This window comes from Petaurus breviceps, unplaced genomic scaffold (assembly GCF_028583685.1).
Source record: "Petaurus breviceps papuanus isolate PSGF00001 unplaced genomic scaffold, PetGlider_PUasm1.0 220, whole genome shotgun sequence".
Taxonomy (NCBI): Eukaryota; Metazoa; Chordata; class Mammalia; order Diprotodontia; family Petauridae; genus Petaurus; species Petaurus breviceps.
This window is the reverse complement of record NW_027185876.1, coordinates 13,791,370-13,803,690: the sequence shown is the minus strand read 5'-3', so window position 1 is coordinate 13,803,690 and position 12,321 is coordinate 13,791,370. Positions and strand designations below refer to the sequence as shown.

Here is a 12,321-nt window from a genome sequence, read left to right as displayed (position 1 = left end):
CACCTGATCACAAATAGAGTATTTAATTCTAGGAATACTTCATAAGCTATGTATTTGGATTATCTTCTCCCCCTACTTAGGGGCTTTCTTTGATTTTCCTGGGTAAACTCTTGAAGAGTCATTAAAAAGCTATCTTTTTGGGGGGAGGGAGATCAAATGCCAACTGCTGCATGAAGGTTGGCTTGGTTTTCTTCCTTTTCCTTAACCCCCCTTCCCCCAGAAGTAATTACATCCTCTTCACAATTCTCATAAAACTTTGTGTCTCGCTTATGTAGTCATCATTTTCTATTTGCTTTTAATGTTTTTTTTTTTCCTTCTCTCTTGGATTATGAGTTTCTTGAGGAAATACAGTTTTCCCTTAGGGCCTGTGCAGCGCTTTGCACATAGTAGGTGTTCAGTAAATATTTGGCAAATGTTTTCAAAAATTGGCTGTTAGATTTTTAATCTTCCAGTTAGATTTTGAATCTGCAGAAACTCTTGGTAAGACAAAAACTGTCATCTAGTAACAGGCTGTGAAATAGCAGATGAGAGGCGGTGTGGCTGAAGATAGAGTTCTAGACTTGGAGTCCAGAAAGTGTAGATATGAATCCTGCCTCTGACTCGAGTAGCTTAACCATGTGTCACTCACTTTATTTCTTTGTGCTTCCATTAATTCATCTTTAAATGGTGATTAATAAAACCTGTAATACTTAGTTAATATTCATGTACATTATTTGTACCCTACCTGTGGTAGAGCCTTCTGAACTCATATTGCTCTGATAAGCTGCAACTGGACACACATTACCTTGACTCTGACATAGTGATATCATTTTGATCTTTTTCAATTATGAAGGACAAAGCCAATAATCAATTCACAAGGTTGTTATGAGGATGAAGTGAGATATATGCAAAGTGCTTTATGTGCCTTAATGGTTCTTTAAAAATTAGTTTAGCTCTCTTCTTAAAGCTTATCACTTGGGAGCTGTGGTCTCCAAAGGAGGTGGGCATAGAGAAACTGGACCTCTGGCTAGGACTGCTGAAACCCCTGCCCATCTGACCCAATCCCCATATAGTGGAACTGCCATGACTCTCCATGGCTCTTTACCTCTATTGGAATTCCTGAGAGAGGTGGTATGGCATAGCGTAGAGGGTGCTGGGCTTGGAATAAGGAAGACCCTCATTCAGGTCTTACTGCTGTGTTACCATGGAGATGTCACATCTCTCTGAGCATCAATTTGTTACCTCTAAAGTAATAGTAACAGAAATAATAATGCTTGCAGATTTTTTTGTGGAGATCAAATGAGACATGTATGAAAAATGCTTCATGAACTTAAAAATGCTAACTAAATGTCAATGACTTCTATTATCTCTTTCTCCATTTCTGTTTCCACCCCATAAGAACCACATAATCTCCGTCCTAGGCATCTATCCCTTCCCCTCAAATGCCTTGACCAAGTCTCCTTACCTTGGACAGTGATAACCAGAGTTTCAGATACATGGGAATTATACCCCAGGTTCCCTTGACAGTAGTAGGATCCACTGTGAGTATGGTTCACTGGAGAGACAATATAGTTAAAAACCTGAGGGTCAAACTTTAAGGAGGTGTTATTGTGGTAGTATACAATTTTGTACAGTGGTTTGCTCCTCCAGCTGTGGCACCTCAGGATCATAGTGTCACCTTCCATGAATTCTAACCTCTCTGCCTGGAGTAGCAGCCAATCTGAAAGACAAACACAAAGGCCATTGGCTCAGGACATTTCAGCTTGTCCTAGAACCTTCCTTGGGCCATCTAAGACTTCCTGCCATCTCCAAAGACAAAGAAAAGCAGACCCTGACTCTGAACAATGATTCCAATCACTGAAGCTAGAATCTGCCCACTTGTTGTTTGTCATTCATTTTCAAAGAGAAACAATTACATCAAAGGGTGATGTCTTGACTGGTGAATTGGATTTAAGAGAAGCAGAGCTGCACACAATCATCAGAGTCAGCCGTCCAGAGCCATTGAAGTCCGGTGTCAAGATGAAAGTTAGGATGACTGGCTGGATCAAGTGGTTTAACTGGCATTTTCGATGTCTGGCCAAGCTCTAAGCACTCCACAGTGCCTGCTTCAGACACCTTCATGTCCATTGGAGCAAGATGTTCTTATCTATTCATTTCTGAGGGACAGAAGTCTTCGCATGTTTGGGGCAGACACCCCACTAACTCGCCTATGGGTTTGTGACTGATTGGTTACCCTCAACCTCATTAGCCTGTCTGCCAGGAGAAGTGACCACAGCATAAGCTGCAGCTTTTTGGAACTACAGGGGACAGTTAAGTGTTAGGTGGACACCAAAGGTGGATAAGCATAAACCCTCACACCAGAAGTACTAGTCCTGCTTGAATAGCCACACATCCTATCTGCATATCAGAGCCTAAGAAATTGGGAGAATATTCAGGTAAGACAAACATGGAGGCAACTTGGGAGGAATTAAAGAAATAGGCAGAGGCCTAAAGCATTTTAGGGAACCTAAGGTCCTTTGTAACCTGGAGACATCATCCTCAGCCTGGAGAGGTACAGCATGGTGAATTGAACTCTACTGCTCAACCAACTCCAGTGGCTCCCCATTGCCTCTAGAAAAAAAGGGCAACTTCCTTTGTTACCTGTGAAAGGTCTTTACAATCTAGGCAGCATTACTGGACATGACTCTTCCCTCCCTTAGATATGTCTACCCAGTCAATGTGGCCTTCTCTCTGTTCCTCTCATGCTACCTTCAACTCCAGGCTTTTCCATTGTCCATCTCTATACCAGAGCCTCACCACCTATGGCTGGAATGCAGCCCCTCCTTACCTTTCCCTCATAAAGCCCCTCTCTTCCTATAAGATGCAGATCAGACAGTATCTTCTGCATGAAGCCTTTTCTGGTTCTTTCCAATGTTAGTAGTCTTTCTTCCAAAATACCTTGTCCATATTTGTACTTGTAAATTTTATATGTTGGTTGTATGCATGTATACATCAACATGTTACATATATAATATAAATAATGTATATATGTGTACATAAATATTATATGTACTTGTTATCTGTCCTATTAGAATGTAAGCTCTTTGTGACCAGGGATTGTTTCATTGTCTATACTTATGTTTCCAGTGCTTAGTACATGATAGGCCTTTAATAAATATTACTGATTGATTAAATCAATGTCCCTAGTTTCCTGGTCTCTTGGGAGGGAGCTCTGAAAATTTCCTGGCAGAAATTAATAGTGAAAAATAGAGTCAGTGAGAGAAACTTAGAACAGGACAAGTTAAACACACCTCAGAAAGGGCAGTAGTGAAAAGAAGAATTAAAATAACTTGTGGATTTCTCAGGAATTCTCCCACCCATCCCCCTTGACTTTAGCTCTGCCAATAAACAGGGTTTGTCCCTTTCCAAGATGTATTGTCAGATTTCAACTCTTCCCCTCCCACTCCACCTTACCCCAGGCTCCTTAGCCTTCACTTACCACTAGAGACCTGTAGTTTCACAGAGTTGCTGAGGGCTGTCTGTCTTGTCCTGCACTGGTATTCCCCACTGTGCTCCATATTGACATGTGGGATGAAGTAGGAGTCCTGGTGGATGGAGAGAACTGACCCATTGTGGAACCATTCAATGAAATCCTGTCCAGGGGTCTGAAACCCTTTACAAATCAAAGTCACATTGTCCTCTTGGAGCATATTGAACCATGGGGGTTCCAGGGTCAGTACTGCCCTTGGGAGACCTAATGAGTAGAGAAGAGAGAAGAATGAAGAAAAAGGAGGCATCAACTCCCACATCTGAGGGGAGGACACCAGTAACAAGCACAGAAAATAGAATGGAACACACACAGTTCATGTTTAGAGGGCTGTGGAGCAGACAAAAAGTCAGAGCTGGGTCAATTGGTGGTGGCAGTTTTCTCACCCATTGATGCCACACTGAGTAATGAGGCCACAGGGCCTTTCCCAGAAGGGTGGACAGCTCCCTAAAGCTCCCCTAGGCTCCATTGAATTGGTAAAAATAACAACAACAAACAACAACCACAAACCCCAAGATCCCTCATGTCTAAGAGAACCCAGCTCAGGGAAAGGAAGAGTGAATGATCTGTAAGCTCAGTCTCCAAAATCTAGGGGAAACCCTGAAAAGCTCTGGGGTCACTATTGCTCTGTGGGAAGGAGAGGGATCCATTTACTGAGGAAATACTCTTCCTGCAGGAAGAAGGAGGGTCCCATTTGCCTCCATTCCAACGCCAGGCACTCCAGCCCCTACTAGCTGCTAGTCTCATCAGAGGCTCTGAATGTCTGCTCCCAATGCCTCCTCCTCCAACCCTCTCAGCTGACATAATACCTCCAAGGTCTAAGGTAATAGATACAGACACATGTACACTGAACAACACATATACTCAGCATAGTGTAGACAGCAGCACCCACAGACTGAGAGCTCCTTCAGAGAAGGGCTTATGTCTGCCTTTCTTTGTGTCCCTGTAATGGGAATGTAAATTTTTAAGATCTTCCCTGCCCTTAGGCTAAAGTGCACCTGGAGCTTGGGGTGGGAGGCTTGTTTTTCAGTAAATACTTCTTGATTGGTCAGTGGGTCCAGAAGGTTGTTACATTCTCTGAGCCAGTAAAAAGCTATATAAGCCCTGATGTGTAGCTTTGTTTTGGGGCTCACTTTGAGAAGTGTTCTGTGATTTCATCTGGATTCTGGGAAGCCGTTGTTAAGAGCCCTACCTCGGCTTTGAAAAACCTAGATGTTGAAACCCAGATGTTGATTTGGTATGGAAGTAATGGTTGGACAGTTTGGAAATCTGTCTACTTGATCTGTTTCTCTGTCTTGATAATTCTGTCTGTATACTTTGAAGTTTGGGGTGCTGACCTTTTTCTCCTGAACTAGGTAAATGATACATATTTGACTGATTAAACTTGTTAACCCATTTTGAGTTGCTTTCCTTTATCAAAGCAGATCCAAGAACCTGTGTTGGCAGCAAACCCTGGGGATGCTTGGGGTGCTTGCTGCTACAGTCCCCAACAATCATTAGTTCCTGAGACATCACAGGCACTTAATAAATACTTGTTTACGTGATTTGACATGACCCACACAGCACATACACAGACACTGAGAGATCACTTGGGGCAGGAGAAAGAATGCTGGCCTTCGATTCAGGGATCTTGGGTTCAAATTCTGGTTTAGTCACTTCCTGATTGTGTGCCCCTGGGCTACTCAGTTAAGCTTCCTTGGACTCAGTTTCCTCACCTGCAAAATGAGGCAGTTGGACTAGATGACCCCTCCCCCTCTGAGCCAGGACCCATCACCTATGTTGACTCTCAGAGCAACCACAGACACACAAAGCCCAGACAGGCCCTGGGGAATGGGGATGGGATACAAGCATTTATTAGGTGCCTACTGTGTGCCAAGTATTGTGCCAAGTGTTTTATACACATTCTCCCATTTGATCCTAAATCATAAGATTTAGAACTGAAAGGGGCCATAGAGATTATCTAGTGAATCCAACTGGCCCATTTTACAGGTGAGAAAACTGAGGCTTAGGTCACTTAAATAACCAGGTCAAATGGATAGTAGATAGCCAACTTTTATTTCCATGGAGCAGGTGGTAAAGCCCACACAAGCCCAGGGATACAGAAGAAATGGGCTATACACACAAGAAGTGCTCAAACCCAGAAGGGCAGCCAGGTGGGGCAGTGGACAGAGCCCCAGGCATGAAATCAGAAAGACCTGAGTGCAGATCTGGCCTCAGACTCTTACTAGCTGTGTGACCCTGGGCAAGCCCCATAAACCTGTTTGCCTCAGTTTTCTCATGTGTAAAATGATCTGGAGAAGGAAATGGCAAACCAGTCTAGTGTCTTTGCCAAGAAAATCCCAAATGAGGTCACAAAGAGTCAGACAATTGAACAATAATTCACTCAAAGACAGAGAAACCTGGGGACACACCTGAGCAGACGAGCCCTTTTTGGAGGGTATATGCTTCCTGTGACTCTGTGACTGAAAAACTAACTTCCTGGGTAGGTAGGTGGCACACTCGATAAAGCACTGGGCCTGGAAGCAAGAAGATCTGAGTTCAAACTCAGGCTCACCCACTTAGTAGCTGTGTGACCCTGAGTGAGTCACGTAACCCTTATTTGCTTCAGTTCCCCATCTGTAAAATGGAGACACATTAGAGAAGGCAGTTGGATATGGCTGAACCACCTGAAAACAACAAGGCTTCTGAGGAAGAGGGTAGAAATGGGGAACAAAAAACCTTGGGTAGAAGATATCTCAGTGACAGCTGCTTCCTGACTGTCCCTAAAGTCTCTCTCCCAGCATAGGAGCCACTGTTCTGCATGTACTGATACATCCTATACTATATTGATATGAATGTTCCAGAAGGAGAGTGGGAGGAAGGAAAGGGGGTGGTTAAAAAAAAAGAGAGGCCATAACTGAATGCAGAACTTACCATTGCTCCTGATGGCTGGAGCTGCAAGAGAGCAGAAAGCAGGGATTAGACCAGTTCAGGGAACCCAAGGGCTAGGAAACTCCAGGATGAACTCCCACTAGCCATTCTAGGGATCCAGAGAAGCCCATTATGCAATTTTTCCCCAGTGTTCCTCAGAGCTGCCTGGAATCAGAGTGAGGGAAGTCTATTCCCCATAACCAAATCAGAAAATAACCTGTTCAGTGACATCTGAAATGCCACCATCGGAGACCTTCCTGTGGGTTAATGTCTTGCTCCCTTTTTTTTTTTAGGTGGCAGTGAGCCATTACAATATATTTTATTAACATTCTCTCTAAACAGCACAAACTTACACAACTATATTCAGTATTTTCAAAGATAGAAATTATCTCGAAAAATCATTTACAACCACTTATGTGAATTAGATAGAAAGTGACAGCATCTTTCAATGGCAGATTTGATAGACTTGAATCAGCAAACAGGAACAGAATGACAGGAGTGAAACAAACAGACTTCAATTTGACTATTAACTCAGTATGCAACAATTTATTTTTTTTTTCTTTTTGGAGGGCATTTGGGGTTAAGTGACTTGCCCATGGTCACACAGCTAGTTTTGCATTAAGTGTCTGAGGTCGGATTTGAACTCAGGTCCTGCTGACTCCTGTGCCGGTGCTCTATTCACTTCACCACCTAGCCGCCCCTAGTATGTAACAATTTAAAGCAAGTATCACTAACCCTTAGTTAAGCTACTTTCATGAGATGCTCCTTGTTGTCCAGAGTAGGATGGACACTTTTCCAAACCACAGTTTGAAATGCAAAATGCTGCTTCCTTGGTTTTCACAGTACAGCACCAATGAGCATTTCTCCCCCTGTGAATGGAGGTCAGCAATAACCCATCTTTTGTGGAACTACCAGCCTGGCAGCTGTGTCCCTGTTAGCCATAATGGCTCTTTTGGAATACATATTTTGTGCACGGCTCCTATATAGGGGAAAAATTTCTGCAGAACAGCTCGAAGCTCTGGAATCGGGTCAAACTGCATAATTTCACATAGATAGGGGTAATACATAGAAGTATGTGCTATAACTTTTCATCACTTGTTTTAAGCGTTTTGGTTACAAGTAAGAGTAATAGGTTCGATGGCTTTCTGAATTTACAGTAATAAAATAACCAAGAGCTTCACTACAAACAGTTACAATCGATAATGTATGTCTGCCCCACCTAGCCGCCTCTATGCTTCTTAAGAACTAGGAAAGGCCATGGGGGCTGCATGTTTACTTAGGATTGGTGAGTACTCATGATTTAACCAGGTGATACAGTGGACACAGCACTGGGCCTAGGCAGGAAGATCTGAGCTCAGACACTTGCTAACTGTGTGATCCTGGGCCAGTCTCTTAACACTGTCTGCCTCAGTTTCCTCATCTGTAAGATGGGGACAATAACAGCACCTACATCACAGGCTTGTGGTGAAGATCAAATGAGATGGTCCATGTAAAGGCCTTTACAAACCTTAAAGTGCCATTGAAATGCTAGCTCTTATTATTAGTGCAAAGGCAGATTGGGACCCTTGCCTGAACAGGGGAACAAGGCCAGGCATGTTTAGATGTCCAGAGACTGTACAGAGTGAAGGTGCAGGAAAATCAGACCTTTCCCCCATGTAGACAGAAATGCACAACAGGATGCAATGGGAAAAGCATCATCCCAGCAACGGATTGAACATGGGAAAGACTGCAGACATCAGAGAGTCTTGGACAGAGGAACTGGTCTGAAAACCAGGAGACATGGCAGTGTGATCTCAAGAAAATCCCTTCACTTACCAAGCATTTGTGGGACACGGGCTCTGCCATTTACCAACTGTGGGACCTTGGGTGACCCTGAACCCTCCCAAGGCCAGAGTCTCATCTATCAAACAGGACAACTAGACTAGATGGGACCTCAGGTCCTCTTGGGCTCTACAGTTCTATTCTAGCCTTTGCTCTCCCTCATTTTCACAACCAAGCACTGCTCATTAGCAGGTCTGGGGTTTTCTCTGCTTCAAACCTATCACTGAAGTATGTCTAGGGGTAATGGAATCCCCAGGGCACTGAGGCAAATCAAAAGGTGCCTGGACTCGATAGAGCTATGGAACCTCCAGGAATCTGCCCAGACACAAGTAGGACACTTGAGGGAGTGGAGAGGAGTGTCTGCCATGAGTCACTGTGGGCAGGCCTGGAGCCTCTGGAGTGCATTTTGGCCTTAGTGGGCTAAGAGAGCCACACTCAGTGTATCTCATCTAAACTTGAAATTTTATCTGGAGATGCCTCTACCTCCCTCAAAAAAAAAAAAAGGAGAGAAGAGTAATTTGCTCTAAAATCATATGGCTTTGGAGTCAGAGGACCTGAGGTCAAATTGCTACTTTTGCAACATTGGGCAAATCACTTACCTTCTTTGGTCTTGGGTTGCTTTTTTTTCTTCATCTAAAAAATGGGGGAAGAAGGGGAGTCGGCCAAGTGACTACTAAGGTTTCTTCCAACTCTTTGTCTTTGATCCAAAGCCACAGCTTAGAGTGTAGAACTGCACTAACATGTAGAAGTCTATGCAAACTAGGAGGAAGGGGTAGGGGGAATGGCTGATACTTAAACCTCGCTTTCATCTTAACTGGTTAAAGGATGGAAGAATGTATACACACAGTTGAGTACAGAAATGCATTTTACTGAACAGGGAAATACCATAAGGAAGGAAGAGAAAAAGAGAAATTAGAAAAAATATGAAGTAAGAGAGGAAGAGAGGAATTAGTCCTAAGCAAAACAAATTCTAAGGATATACAAAAATATTTATAGCTCTTGTTGAGGTGGCAAAGAATGGGAATCTTAGAAGGCATCCATTGATTGGGGAATGGCTGAACATGTTAATAAATATGGTGGAATACTGTTGTGGTATAATTAATGATAAAAGGGCTATTTTAAAAGAAATCTGGGGAGACTTATATGAACTGATGCAGAGTGAAGTAAATGGAACCATGAAAACAAATTATACAATGGCGACTAGAACACTGGGCTGAATTTAATTGGATGAAAATTAATAGAACTAAAAGTAAAATCCTTCAAAAATCATTTTTGTAGTAGAAAATAAGGGAAGCATTACTAGACGGTGTTTTATCTGAAAAATATGAAAACATTTTGACAGAGTCCAAATTCAAAAGAAGTAAAAAATGTAATATGACGTCCAAAGAAAAAGATAATGTGATTTTATGTGACATTTAGAGGAATAGCATCTGGGAAAAGGAGGTAGTAAGTAGCCCTGTACCCTGCCCTACTCAGAGCACATCCAGAGTATTGTATTTTAGGGAGGTCATTGACAACCTAGAGAGTGTTCAGAGGGGACAATTAGAAGGGTTGTTTGAAGGGTCTCAAGTTTCTGTCAAATAAGAATCACTTGAAGGAAGTGAAAATGTTTCTCTTAGAGCAGAAAAGATTCAAGGGGACATGATAATCCTCTTCAAGTAGCAGAAAAGCTGTCATGGAGTCTCCTTGGCCTAGAAGGGGAGAACCAGGAACAATTTCATCTTTGTAACATCTTTCCAATATTCTCCCTTCTCTCCTCTGATACTGTCACCACCCTGTCGGGGGCCCTCATCTCCTCACTCCTGGACCTTTGCAATGTCCTGCTGGTGGTGTGTCTTTCTGCCTCAAGTCTCTCCTCAATACAACTTATCCTCCATCCTGCCCCTTTAGTGATTTTTCTAAAGTGCATGTCTAACCATATTATTTCCTATTCAGTAAACTCCATAGCCCCCCTATTACCTTCAGCATAAAATGCAAAAGGGGGTTGCTAGGTGGTGCACTGGATAAAGCTCTGGGCTTGGAATCTGGAAGACCCTTCTAAAGAGTTCGAATCTAGCCTTACCTGTGGGACCCTGGGCAAGTCATTTCACCCTCAGTTTATCCCTAAGCCTCAGTTTTCTCAACTGTAAAAATAAGCTGCAGAAGGAAATGGCAAACCACTCCCGTATCTTAGCCAAGAAAACTCCAAAGTGGGGTCACCAAGAGTTGGACACAACCACAAAAATCAAATACAAAAATACTCTGCCATTCAAAGCCCTTCATAACTTAGCCCCTTCTACTTTTCCCAGTCTTCTTCCACCTTGTTCCTTGACATGTACTCTTTTTTTCCACTCACTCTGGCCCCATTATTGTTCTACAGACAAGACACTACCTCTCAGCTATAGGCATTTTTTTTCTGACTGTCCCAGATGCCTGAGATGCTCCCCCTGTTCATCCCCACATCCTGGTTTCCCCGGATTCCTTTAAGTCCCCACCTCCTAGAGGAAGCCTTTCCCAACCACTCTTAATTCTCCTGCCTTCCCTCTCTTAATTCTTTCCTATTTGTCCTGCATATAGCTTGTTTGTATGTATTTGTTTGCTCATTGTCTCCTCTCCTATTAGACTGGAAGATCCTAGAAGGCAGAGTCTGTGCTTTGCCTCTTTGTGTCCCAAGTGCTTAGCACAGCAGTTGGCCCATAGTAGGCACTTAAATTTTATTGACTGACTGGTAATAGATAGAAATCACAAAGAAGGCAGATTGAAGCTTAAAGTCAGGAAACATTTCCTAACAACTAGAACTGTCTAAAAGTGACATGAGATGCCTGGAATGGGATGAGTTCATCCTCTGTAGTGGGCTTCAAGCCAAGCTGGATGAGTACTTGTCAGATGTGTTGTGGTTGAGATTATTTCTTCGCTTTGAGTCTGGCTAGCTTTCCACTGAGATTACTTCTAACAGTGACGTTCTATGATTCTGCAGGTAATGGGGAGCTGGTACTGAGCATGAGTAGCCTGGTCTGTCTGATTCAGTCCCCCATGGGGAGGCTGGAGTGGAGGCTGCTTCTGCAAATACTTGATAATATGGAGTAGAGGAGCCTGACTCTCCACTGCAGGGCTCCTTAAGTATCTGCTGCATGTTTTTGCTGCTTTACTTCCTAAGGAGGCTGATGAGTTTTATTAATTCCTAAGTTGGAACTGTGGGTGCATACAAAAAGCACTAACTGACCAAAATGACCTCTCCTTGCTTGTGTTTGAGTGTGGAAAGTAAAATACTGTAAGCCTCTGAATGGGGAGGAGAGGAAGGGAAAAGCTTTGGGTCTTTCTCTCTTTACCCAGGCATCCACCATGTGGGCCATGAATCCATGGCCCTGCTTTTGCATCTGTCTCTGTTGTCGGTATCTTGGTCTTTGGTGAAAGAATATTAGAGACTTGTGAGTTTTGAAAGTTTGGGAGAAGAAGCTGCCAAGAAGTCTGAAAATTGGGGCCCATTTTGGGGTTTGAGGCAGCTGAGCCTTGTGTACCTTTAATAAGGATTAATATAAATAAACATAGATTGTATTTGAAATATCAACTATACAACTATCGTATCAATGACATAACTACAAGAGAGGGAAGCTGTGTCTAGATAGCAGTTGATATGAAAAGGGCCTGGGGTTTAGTGAACTTTAATTTCTTTTTTTTTTTTGGAGGGCAATTGGGGTTAAGTGACTTGCCCAAGGTCACACGGCTAGTAAGTGTTAAGTGTCTGAGGCCGAATTTGAACTCAGGTACTCCTGACTCCAGGGCCAGTGCTCTACTCACTGCACCACCTAGCTGCTGTGGATTTCAATTAATATGTGAGCCCTAGTGTTCTATGATAAGGCAGGGGTGTCCTGGAGCTGGTGGGGCTATTTGGAGGCTTGTACTTGGACCCCGATGTCGAGATCACATTTCTCTCTAACTTAAAAACACCAGCCCTGACAGTTTTCTCCCCATCCCAAGGACACTCTATCTAGCAATAACTTGTGAGTGGGCCCCAGTAAAACAAACTATCTTTCCCCAGCACAAGAACAAGCTGACCTCTGATGAAACTCTCTTGTAAAAACAGGACTATCTTGTAACCAAAGAAT

At 43.2% G+C, this 12,321-nt stretch overlaps 1 protein-coding gene across 2 annotated transcripts in view; it reads right to left on the bottom strand.

The window, feature by feature from the left end:
* The window catches only part of LOC138166194 (low affinity immunoglobulin gamma Fc region receptor III-like), a 28,334-nt gene that overhangs the window by 7,703 nt on the left and 8,310 nt on the right, over positions 1–12,321 (bottom strand). Inside the window, exons 2-4 of one of the 2 annotated variants that reach the window (XM_069094633.1) lie at positions 6,419–6,439; positions 3,458–3,712; positions 1,445–1,699 (exon numbers count right to left, since the gene is read on the bottom strand). In XM_069094633.1, coding sequence (XP_068950734.1) covers positions 1,445–1,699; positions 3,458–3,712; positions 6,419–6,439 — 531 coding nt within the window. The remainder of the gene's footprint in view (positions 1–1,444; positions 1,700–3,457; positions 3,713–6,418; positions 6,440–12,321) is intronic. The other variant, XM_069094634.1, reaches the window with a different exon arrangement.